The sequence below is a fragment of the Schistocerca cancellata genome, chromosome 6 (assembly GCF_023864275.1).
Source record: "Schistocerca cancellata isolate TAMUIC-IGC-003103 chromosome 6, iqSchCanc2.1, whole genome shotgun sequence".
NCBI lineage: Eukaryota > Metazoa > Arthropoda > Insecta > Orthoptera > Acrididae > Schistocerca > Schistocerca cancellata.
The window spans coordinates 13,180,610-13,193,224 of record NC_064631.1 but is presented as its reverse complement, the minus strand read 5'-3'; the positions used below and the strand labels follow the sequence as shown (position 1 = coordinate 13,193,224).

At 43.5% G+C, this 12,615-nt stretch overlaps 1 protein-coding gene across 1 annotated transcript in view; it reads left to right on the top strand.

Moving 5' to 3' along the window:
• Positions 1–12,615, top strand: part of LOC126191123 (uncharacterized) — a 96,340-nt gene that overhangs the window by 17,656 nt on the left and 66,069 nt on the right. The window contains exon 3 of the mRNA XM_049931870.1: positions 7,580–7,743. Coding sequence (XP_049787827.1) covers positions 7,580–7,743 — 164 coding nt within the window. The remainder of the gene's footprint in view (positions 1–7,579; positions 7,744–12,615) is intronic.

Sequence of the window (12,615 nt, the reverse complement as noted above, 5' to 3'; positions counted from 1 at the left end):
AAAAAGCTTTCTAAATGACTGGCAGAGAATCTTTATGAAACTCTCTAAAGGTGACAGAAAATACCCAGTTTGTCGTCAGCGTTGCACGAACTCTTTTACCAGCATATCAGTGATAGCAAATATTGTCCGAAGATTACAGAGTCTATCCAGACGAGCGCATGAGTGTCGTATGGTTTTATCATGTAACTCAACCATTGCTTTGGACAGTATTGTAAGAAAGTGAAAAATTATATTTCATTCCCAACCATGTTGGCACATGAAGTGTTGCTATTGGCTGGTAGCATAATGAAGATAAAATTATAAGTCAGTGTTCATTGTACAGGAGTTGTGTAGTAAATACAGTCACTACCTGTAGACACAGACTGCGAAACGGAGAGAACCAGCCAAATCGAAAGTATTTGTGAATGAAAAGATCCATTAGCCCGTCACATTACTAATATCCTGTAGTCCATATCAACCATCAGCGTGAAGATGGGTTAAGGCAAACAACTCAGTAGGTTCCAAAAAATATATGGAACACTCTATCGACATTTCAGCAACGAAACGAGAAGTGTGACGCTAATGAATGTTATAAGACAGCTGCAGTTTCGGTCTCCGGCTACAGACGTGATAAGTGCACTCTCTTGGCTAAGGATCAGACAGGGATCGAGACAAGACGGGAGAGATTCACATTAAACATCTCAGGTGTGCCCAGATTGCATCATGTCAGAAAAGTAGACACTCCACGGGAATCAAATGAACTTTCCCCATATAAGAAGATGTCGACGAACAGAGAGAGCTTTGACACCAGATCAACAGGACTGAGAATGCTGCTGCTACACAAGCCTAGGGTCCTTTTTAGTCCACATATCTGCTGTCGCAACCATATCAGCTGAGTCTGGAAGCCAAAATAAACTGGGATCCTCTGATTTTCAGATCAGTTCTAAGAAATTCATGATCTGTAGAACTGCGTTAAAGTACATCTATGTCACTCTAGAAGACAAATGTGGGACAGGCTGCAGAACTGCGTTGATAAATAGATGTGTGGTACGAACTCATTTGATGTGCATCAGAAGTATTCAGCAGTGAAACCAGGAGAATGTATAACCCTACCACTACTGTTGTAATTTTATATGCTTTCACCTAAGTAACGGAAAATCATGTCTCTATGTTGCCACGTATAACCCTCTCACTAAATTTAGTTGAGTTTCCAAATAAAGTACGCTCTGGTAGGATAGTCTTGTTAATAGGAAAAGCTAATCAACAGGATTATTACAGCATTTGACTTGTGTTGTGTGTAATGGATAAGTAAATCAGACTATTCAATTCTTTTCCTAAGATCTTACCCAGCGGTTAGAAGGAAATGCAGTGTGAATAGTACTATATTGAAGCTAGGACAACTCAGTTCCAAGTTCGTTTAGTGGTTTAAAATATGTGCTAACGTTCGCCAACCTAATCAGGCAATGAAACAGTGAAATATTGGAAAAGCAGAAATATAAGTTTTGCCTACTTTCTTGCTACTGTTTAAGTTCCTTTCACAAATAAATATTAATCCACGTAAATAATGCTGCTGCAGACACTGGAATTTTTTACTGCTACACCCTTATACATTACGTGTTTAAATGAGAAAAAGGGCAGTAGATCAAGAATGGTAAAAAAAATTGGCCGGTGCAGACCTTCAGAAAAGCATTTTCCAGAACTAACAATATTAAATACTAAAATACTTAGACACTAAAGCACACGCATTTTTCACTTCAAGAAAACCTCTTTCTTGCAGGAATTTACTTTCAAAAGCTATTACTCTTGGAACTATGTATAGTCATTTAACAGATTGTAATAACTTGACTTCACTCTGATTAAATTTTATACAATTAAACTTTTACTACAACACTTTACAATTATCAACAAAACTTATAAAACAAGAACAGTTTCACCTTACTCCTCTGTAATTAACTAAAGCATGGACGTGTTATTACTCTAAAATTCTCATTACGCCTTTCAGTGAAACAACTAAGACAACCTTTTACCCAAACAAATTTAATTTTTTTATATTAGCTTGGCACTTCATAAGTCTGTAAAACAGGATACTCTGTCCGGCCGCTGTTGCGAAGCGGTTGTAGGCGCTTCAGTCCGGAACCACACGGTTGCTACGGTCGCAGGTTCGAATCCTGCCTCGGGAATGGATGTATGTGATGTCATTAATTTAGTTAGCTTACGTAGTACTAAGTCGAGGGTGCTGATGACTTCAGATGTTAAGTCCCATAGTCCTCACAGCCATTTGAAACATTTTTGAGGAGACTCGGAATAATCAACACCAGGAAGGACCCCAAAAAGATGTGCGATTAAAATGAATTAACAGGGTGAACCAGTTTCTTAAAACTTAAAGAATGGTTATTTACTCATAAAACGCAATTTACATTAATGGTTGAAGGTGTACAAAAGTAAAATACCAAAAAAGCCTTATCTGGTGTCTGTAGGCTTGGGTGTGGAGAACAATTATGACGGCCACACTACCCACAGCACAGCCTGCATGTATCATACGGTATGGGCTCAATGTCTCTTCTTGGCGTCGTTCAATTTTACATCCAGTAGCCCACAAACTCGCAGCTATGACGTAAGCCATTTGCAGTCTTCATCCGAGGATATTTGTGGAAATTTTCTGGCAGAGCTTCCCCTGCTTGCCACAATCACTGCTGCCTACGGACTGTGTGACTTACTTCCCGCGCTTGCTCTAGGTAGCGAGCCAATCCGCCCTTGCCACCTTTTCCACTTTCGCTTCAAACAAAAGCACACTGGCATTTACGTAACACCTATTTCTTAAATTGTTCCTAAGCGTGACCATTTTTTACAATAATCAAATTTACATCAACATGAACAGTTTATACACATAATTATTTTTAAATAGAAAATGTCATCAGAAAATTGGTTGGTTGGTTGTTTTGGGGAAAGAGACCAGACAGCGAGGTCATCGGTCTCATCGGAATACGGAAGGACGTGGAAGGAAGTCGGCCGTGCCCTTTGAAAGGAACCATCCCGGCATTTGCCTGGAGCGATTTAGGGAAATCACGGAAAACCTAAATCAGGATGGCCGGACCGTCGTCCTCCCGAATGCGAGTCCAGTGTCTAACCACTGCGCCACCTCGCTCGGTCATCAGAAAATTATTTTACATAATAAACAATTTACGTAGTATTTTACATACATTACTCACATACAATGCAAAGAACTTCAGCCTCCAGTATATAACACATTAATATACAGAAAATATAGTACCAACAACCCAAATTTTTTATGCAAAAAATTATTAAAAAAATATAGATGAACCATAAAGAAACAGCGTGGATGTCCTGTGTTTGACACAGACTGCTGCTGGAAGACAGCAGCACGCACAGACCGTCAGGCTCCGCCTCTGGGTGTCTGGTGGTTCCTGCCCTGAACCGAGGCACACCCTGTCTTTGTGCTGATGATCTTGGATCATTGGTAGCAGCTACAGGTCCCGACATTCTCTGTACACTCCTATCAACATTTTTAACGAGATGAGAAAGGAGGCCGTTCGCTATTGATACCTGTAAAGTTAGAGAAGATCTTCAAAACGTCGAACATGAAAAGTGCTGATGCGAGCCACAGGTATCACGCTTCCAAGTAAGGCAGCTGTTAGAACACGATATGAAAAACAACCGCCCTAAAACAGCTGGAATCAATGAAGTGTTGCAAATGCTCTGACCACAGCAACTGCAGCAGAGCATTCTGAGTACTAGGCGCTGGGTGCCCTGTGCAGGCGTGCTGAGCAGTCAGGAATGCTTCTCCACTCGTGGCTCTGGTCGCCGTTTGACACCCAGGCTTCAGGCTGTGAAGCTTGTCCTTATAGATTTCGATCCAAAATATTTCACTCTTCTTCTAAACTTGAAAATGTTCTGCATAGCAGCATAGTTATCGCTTTCAAAATGACTAAAGGAGACATGGCTGACACCGAATTGTTTAATTCCCAAACCGCGGACATCTGTATTACACAAAGGTCCAATACTTTGTTACGACTAAATGTCTTAACTTCAATGGTGAAAATTTCAAATTTCTCAATTCTGCTTCAATGAATATTTCAACGCAATAATCCTACATCCCAGCGTACTTCCCTATTAAAACTTAGTTTTCAGATCATTTAAAATATTTCACAATGATTTTCTGGAACCTCTTGGGTACTGATATGACACTAGTGGTATTTCTTCTCAATTACGTGAGCAAGTTTGATACGTGCGTGACATCGTGATATTTGTGTGGAATACAGACGAATATTGGACCTGTGCAGAAACCACGTTGTCTGCCGCGTGGTAATAATTGGGAACAGGAAACTGTGGTGGAGTGGTAACCATACCTCCCAAGTTTTCCGGTTTTCCCGGAAGACTTCCGGATTTTGGGGTAGTCTCCCGGTTTTCCGGATGAACATCGTTTTTTTTTCGGATGTTCAACTCGCTGGCTTTTCCCCGCCCACTGCATTCATATCGCATTTCAGTTTTGACTCTTAGATAATAGCTGTTAGTCTATATGCGAGTGTTTGAAATTCGACGGAAAGTTGTTGTTTGTTGTGGTCTTCAGTCCTGAGACTGGTTTGATGCAGCTCTCCATGCTACTCTATCCTGTACAAGCTTCTTCATCTCCCAGTACCTACTGCAACCTACATCCTTCTGAATCTGTTTAGTGTATTCATCTCTTGGTCTCCCTCAACGATTTTTACCCTCCACGCTGCCGTCCAATACTATATTGGTGATCCCTTGATGGCTCAGAACATGTCCTACCAACCGATCCCTTCTTCTGGTCAAGTTGTGCCACAAACTTCTCTTCTCCCCCATCCTATTCAATACCTCCTCATTAGTTATGTGATTTACCCATCTACTCTTCAGCATTCTTCTGTAGCTCCACATTTCGAAAGCTTCTATTCTCTTCTTGTCCAAACTATTTATCGTCCATGTTTCACTTCCATACATGGCTACACTCCATACAAATTTTTGAGACGTTTGTATTCCTTTTTGCCAGCTTCATTTACTGCATTTTTATATTTTCTCCTTTCATCAATTAAATTCAATATTTCTTCTGTTACCCAAGGATTTCTTGTAGCCCTCGTCTTTCTACCTACTTGATCCTCTGCTGCCTTCACTACTTCATCCCTTAGAGCTACCCATTCTTCTTCTACTGTATTTCTTTCCCCCATTCCTGTCAATTGTTCCCTTATGCTCTCCCTGAAACTCTGTACAACCTCTGGTTCTTTTATCCAGGTCCCATCTCCTTACATTCCCACCTTTTTGCAGTTTCTTCAGTTTTAATCTACAGGTCATAACCAATAGATTGTGGTCAGAGTCCACATCTGCCCCTGGAAATGTCTTACAATTTAAAACCTGGTTCCTAAATCTCTGTCTTACCATTATATAATCTATCTGATACCTTTTAGTATCTGCAGGGTTCTTCCATGTATACAACCTTCTTTCATGATTCTTAAACCAAGTGTTAGCTATGATTAAGTTGTGCTCTGTGCAAAATTCTACCAGGCAGCTTCCTCTTTCATTTCTTAGCCCCAATCCATATTCACCTACTACGTTTCCTTCTCTCCCTTTTCCTACTACCGAATTCCAGTCACCCATGACTATTAAATTTTCGTCACCCTTCACTATCTGAATAATTTCTTTTATTTCATCATACATTTCTTCAATTTCTTCGTCATCTGCAGAGCTAGTTGGCATATAAACTTGTACTACTGTAGTAGGTGTGGGCTTCGTATCTATCTTGGCCACAATAATGCGTTCACTATGCTGTTTGTAGTAGCTTACCCGCATTCCTATTTTCCTATTCATTATTAAACCTACTCCTGCATTACCCCTATTTGATTTTGTGTTTATAACCCTGTAGGCACCTGACCAGAAGTCTTATTCCTCCTGCCACCGAACTTCACAACTTCCCACTATATCTAACTTTAACCTATCCATTTCCGTTTTTAAATTTTCTAACCTACCTGCCCGATTAAGTGATCTGACATTCCACGCTCCAGATCCGTCAATCATCCAGACTGTTGCCCTTGCAACTACTGAAAAGGCTGCTGCCCCTCTTCAGGAACCACACGTTTGTCTGGCCTCTCAACAGATACCCCTCCATTGTGGTTGCACCTACGGTGCAGCTATCTGTATCGCTGAGGCACACAAGCCTCCCCACCAACGGCAAGGTCCGTGGTTCATAGGGGGAGGTGACGGAAAGTAAACCGATAATATTATAGATAATCCCTTCTCCCAGAATATCGCTGCGATTTTGTCATTAACTCTATGTATTTTAATCACTGCAGGCGAAAGTCGATGGAACGTTCTATGAATAATCACATCTCACAGTTTATTGCTGCATTCTCTTTATGCTTCGAATGCATGTTAGCGGAAAAATTTGTTTATGCTTGGTTTTATGCGGTGCTTGCTGTGTGTTGTAGTATTCGTGCTACTGTGTGACGTATTTTTGTGCGATTTAGTGTTTTCGTAATAAGTTCAACTAAGAAACGATTTCATTAGTCTTTCAGGGATGCATATTCTGCTGAATTTCCGTGTATTATGCGATCAGGGAAAGATAAACCATTCATCTTCTGTTCCATGTGTTCGTGTGATATAAACGTTGCTTACGGCGGAACAACTGAATTAATAAATCATATTAAATCAGTTACAGACCTCTCCAATACGAAAATTAAGGACAGAGTAGGAAAACTGATTCATTTTGCAGGTTGATGACTGTGCTACTGTTGAGAGAGAGAACTTGACAGGTGAAACCAAGTGGGCTCCCTTGATGAGCATTCGTGGAGCTGATGGTGCTCCTAAGTACGATAGGTTAGACAGACTAATGCTTTCTGTTTTGACTCTACCGCACAGCAGTACTGAGTGCGAGCATGTGTTCAGCTTGGTGAAGAAGAATCACATTCAGTAGGGTCCTCCCTGTCGAATGAAACTCTGGGATCCATTTCTGTTTTCAAAACAAGATTCTTCATCACTCCTATGCAGTCTGTGAGGCAATATACCTAGTGTTCTGTGAACTTGAGAAAATTTTGTAATTAAGTGTAAATAAATGTTCAGTTTAGTAGTTTTGACAGTGTCGATCATATTGTGGCTTGCAAGATCAAGAGCAGAAACGCTCATTTTCGTGTAGTGTGTAAATCGTTCCCAATGTTAAGCGACAAAAAATGAATACTCCTCAGCAAGTAACTTGTGTGAGTACCTAATTCTGAGTTCGAAATGTAACCTACACTATCTGTGTCAGCATTATCTGTAATCTCTTTCTGTGTAGTCTTTTTTCGCTATGTTTGCATGCACACGTTAAAGTTTCTTCGATTTGGGATCTTCTGGATTTCTGTTTTTGAAAGTGTGAGTTGTGAATAGCAGGGGTGACTCAGTTGAGCCATAGAAATATTTTCCGTCGAGAGACAAATATATTTTACTCAAAAGTTGAAAGTATGCGAGAGGCTTAATGATTTAAGTCGATCTGCGAGATGTAAGACTGTGATCAGGAGTCTACTTTAGAGGTACCTCTGACTCGTTAAGAGTGCAGCGGCGTTACGCCACTGTGGACGCGACCCCCGTCTGCCCGCAGGCGACTTCTTCCCGGAGGCGCAGAGCACGGCTGCGCCGGCCGCGCGGCCGCCCCCGGGGCCGCCGGACCCTGAGTTCGACTCCAACCTGGTGACGAACGTGACGGCACAGCTGGGCGGCACCGCCTTCCTGCACTGCCGCGTCCGCAACCTGGGAGAGCACACGGTGAGGCGGCGGCGGCAGCGGCAGCAGCGCGCGCCACTCTGCCTCGCACCAACGCACAGTAGTCAAGCCACGATACGGTCTACACACTGCGTGTGCAGCATTTTCTTTTCTGATTCGACACGACTCGTCACCAATACCTCATGTCCTACCATCCTGTTTCTCGTTCTTGTCAATGTTTTCGACATGTTCTTTTTAAGACAGACATCCTTCAACTTATGAATTATACTGATCAACCAGAACATTACGACCACCGACCTATCATCGATATAAACCCATCCAGGATGTAGCAGCGTCTCGTGGCGAGAGATGACCGCTAATCAGTCACACACGCTGTGCATGTAGTATAAGTGAGCGTCCTCTCTCTGTGTAAAATGCGGAAGGCGCACGATATATCTGAGTTTGACCGAGGGCATACTGTGATGGCCGGAGTGCCGTGGTGAGTGTCTTCAACACGTTGTGAAACCAAGCTGAAATCACTTCCTGACATTATGTGGTTGGGCGGCCACTCCTCGTTGCGTTTGTCGGACGCGGTAACTAGGCTGGCTAGTAAAACAGAACAGGTGGCGATCTGTGGAGGAACGAACATCAAACTTTAATGGTGGGCAGAATAAAAGTGTGTCTAAACACACAGTGGACCAAACACTCCTAAAGATGGGCCTTCAGAGTCAGCCACCCACGCATTTGAAGATGTTAACACTAAGACATCGACAACTGCGACTGAAATGGGCATGCGACTATTGGCACTGGATACTGGCGCATTGACAGAGCGTTACATGGTCTGTTGAATTCTGATACCTACTTTATCATGGCAATGGGAGTGCAGGAATGCCGTTGTGTTCTAGGGGAACAGCTCTCTGACACCGGAACTGCGGGATGGAGCAGGTCGGTGGCGGTTCAGTTTTGCTCTGAGGAACATAAACGTGGGCATGCATGGGTGCGGTGGAGGTCCTACACGGCAGGACGGAGACCAAGGAGTATCGTACATGGCAGTGGCATTCTTCAGCAACATCATGTCCCATATCACAAAGCTAGGATTGTGATGGTGAGGCTCGAGGAATGCAGTGGTGACTTTTAATTGATGGCCCCCTCAGCTCACCACATCCGAGCCCTATCGACAGATCTTGAATGTTGCGTCCGAACTCATTACCCCTCCCAGCAATTTACTGCAATTAGATGACTTGTCTGTGCAGTTGTGATACCATCTCCGTCCAGCGACCAAATGGGTCCTCATTGCTTCCATACCATTCCGCGTCGCCAGTTTTATCCGTGCTAAATGTGGACAAACCGGGTGTTAGGTATGTGGTCGTAATGTTCTGACTGATCAGTGTAGTAACTCAAGTGCCCTGGCTGTTGTAGACACAGGATTTGTAGCTCACAATTTGTAATGAATTAGGTTATAATCATAGCAGAAGTAGCGAAAAGAATCTCAGTTGCTTCTTTTACTATACGATTCACTAACTGAACTGGCCTTGTTCTAGGCAGAGTGGACTCTGTACGAAATAACTTATTTAAAGTTTCAAGCCTTGTAGGTATACAATCCATGCCTGTACTCTATTGAAAATAGGTGACTTTTTGTACAGTCATGTTTGTATTAGGTCACGAACCACATAAACGAATAACTCGTAAGAATATGCGCATACGATGACGCTAACAACGAACAATAATAAGCCAGAACATAATGAGCACTGCCCACCGCGTCCTCGGAAGCCGCATGGTGTCGTTGCAGGCATGTGACGCTGTAACAAAAATATGTAAGCGACGCACGCACGGACGGAAGATCACCCTAGCGAAGATCTGGGCTGCAAATGGCGAAATCCATTGACATAAGCGACTTTGACGAAGGGAAGGTTATTATTACGCAGAGCCGTGAACGAGTATCTCGAAAACGGCAAAGCTAGTGGAATGTTGTCTTGCTGCTGTCGTGAACATCTACAGGAAGAAGTAGGACAGTGAAGCTACCACTGGGCGCTAAGTGATTGGACGTCCACGAGTCTTCACAGCTCGGAGCTTCGCCTGCCCTGTAAAGTAGGATGGATCTTGATCTATGTGATCTCTGCACAATGCTGGTGCACGTACAGGTGTTTCGGAGTACACCGTACATTGTTGAAAAAGGAATTCCGCACCAGACCACCCCCACTTGTTCACATGTTGACCCAACTAAAGCGTCAGTTACGATTGCAGTGCACATAGGACCATTGGGCTTCGACCGTGGATCAGTGTAACACGTAAATAACATTTTTGCTACCCTGGGTCGACAGTTGTCTTCGCAAACGCCGTCATCGATGTGAAAGGCGCCTCAAACGTGCAGCGCACCACCGACGCAGCCTGGTGTGAGCAGTATTATGCTATTGGGGACATTCTCCTGCGCCTGCATGTAGCCTGTGGTAGTGAACGAAGACACGCTGACAGGAGCGAACCACCTGCATCCCTTCAAGCTAGATATCTTCCCCGACGGCGATGTCATCTTTCGGCAGTATAATTGTCCGTGTCTCGGAGCCAGAACCGTATTACAGTGGTTTGAGGAACATTATAGTGAAGTCATGTTGATATCTCGGGGACGAAATTCCTATTGAACCTATTGAACCCATCTGGATCGCTATTGGGTGCCATCATGCCGTATGCAAATGAGTGGCCTGTTATTTACCCGAATTACATGATCTGTACGTATACATGTAATGTCACGTACGTCCACAAACCTAACAGTAAGTAGTCAGATCACTTACACTTAGAATCAGCAACGTTATATCGTTACAAAGATGGACAAACAAGCTGTTAAGAAGGTGGTATAACGTTTTGGGTCATGAGTGTTGTCACTGGTTTGTATACGGCTCACAGAAACTTGAAGCACTGATATGTTTTTTGATTACCTTCACACGGTCCCACCTATATTCGTCTTCAGTCTTACACGTAAGGGTTTGTGCTGAACGTGGTCCCAGGTCGCTGAACTCATCTTAACAGACGTAAAAATTACAAAAAGGAAACACAAAAGAAACTTCGCTTTGTTGCTAAGGGAGGATGTAACAAAGGGATGATTGGGAAATAAATTTATGTTCTTAGAATACTCAAGGCAGAGAAGAGATTCATATGGTCAAGGTGTTGAAAAGTGAGAACATATTACTACTATACGGGGAAAATCTGTCGTTGAGCCGAGAGTAATTTCCAGACATCTATTTTTTAAGCAAGCACTTAACACGTGGGGCGCCGATGATACTCTCGGTGTTGAGCAAAAGATATGACATCAACTGCACAGGAATCACAGTTCAGAACTGGCAATACTACAAAAATTCAGCGTCATACAGGGAAATTAAAAGAAAAAGAGCAATTTACCAACAGTAATTTGTTCAAAATTGTTAAGGCTTTGTGGCCACTTGTTGACAAACTGCCTATTGGCTTCTGTCTCGGGTTCTCCGGCCGACGTTCATCTAATGATTTTTCTGACGTTTCGCCAGCACGAGTGGCTGGCATTGTCAAAGCTTCACCCTCCATTGCCGGTGGTGAACTGGAGCCGAGCTCGCGGGCGCAGACTATATGTACCTGGCGCGCCAACGTCCGAGGGCTTCTCCGCCGTCATTTCCAGGGCGGTTCTCCTCTTGCTACCTGTGACGGTCGTTCGCTGCAGTACGGGAAGCCAGGATCCGTTTACCTTAAGGCTTTACTCTTTCTTGTTCAAACTGTTCGCGTGTTTTTGTATTTCTACAGCTTCTCTGAACAAGCGCGTGTGATAGTGCTTCTCTACAGCCAGAACTTCCGCGTCGGCGAATTTTATTACGTGGTCGGTCTCATTCAGTGCGTGCTCTGCCACGGCCGATTTCTCCACCTGCCCCAACCTGCAGTGTCGCTTATGCTCTTGGATCCTGATGTTAATTGATCGTCCAGTCATTCCGACATAAACTTTTCCGCACGTGCATGGTGTACGGTATATTCCCGACATTGCAAGTGGATCTCTTTTCTCCTTCGCCGATCTAAGACACTCTTTGATCTTCCTTGTCGGTTTGAAAATCGTCTTTACGCCGTGTTGGACGAATATGTGAGCCTCAACACCTCAAACGAGAAATGCAACAACTGGAAACTGTTCTGAGGAGCAATGGGTACTCCACAAATTACATTAGAAGTGTAACAGAGCCAAACACGCGGCGAAGTAAGGAACCAGAAAAAGAAATGTCGGGTACGGGCTTTCTGCCATACATTCCCAGAGTGACGGACAAAATCGGCAGTATATTGCGTCGGAAATGACCGCGGAGAAGCCCTCGGACGTTGGCGGGCCAGGTACATATAGTCTTCGGCCGCGAGCTCGGCTCCAGTTCACCACCGGCAATGGAGGGTGAAGCTTTGACAATGCCAGCCACTCGTGCTGGCGAAACGTCAGAAAAATCATTAGATGAACGTCGGCCGAAGAACCCGAGACAGAAGCCAATAGGCACGAACACAGCTAAACAAACAAGTGGGGTTCTACACACATAGAAAAAAAAAATTTAAGTAACGTGATCTCTAAAAACCCTCACAAAGCAATCTCATGGAACGTCCTCTCGATTAATCGAAAGAACGTCTTCACAAAAGATAGTCTGCAAGCGAGAATTTAAATTTGAAAGAGGGTAGCTAGACTCTATACACGTGCAGTTGTTCAAATATCGAATGATCGCCTCATGTAAAAAGCCATTCAAAGAATATACAAGCGCTTAATCCGCAAAACATTGCATAGAAATAGCATGACTAGAACTCAGAGGAGAAAACCACAGACATCAAGATCTGCGTCATTCTTCCCCACACACTGGAACGGAAGTCCCAACGTTTTCGAGCTCCACACTTCCTATGATTGAGCGTAAAAACTGCTTGAAAATATTGTTGTCGCCTGCCCCGCACGTCAACTCAAAG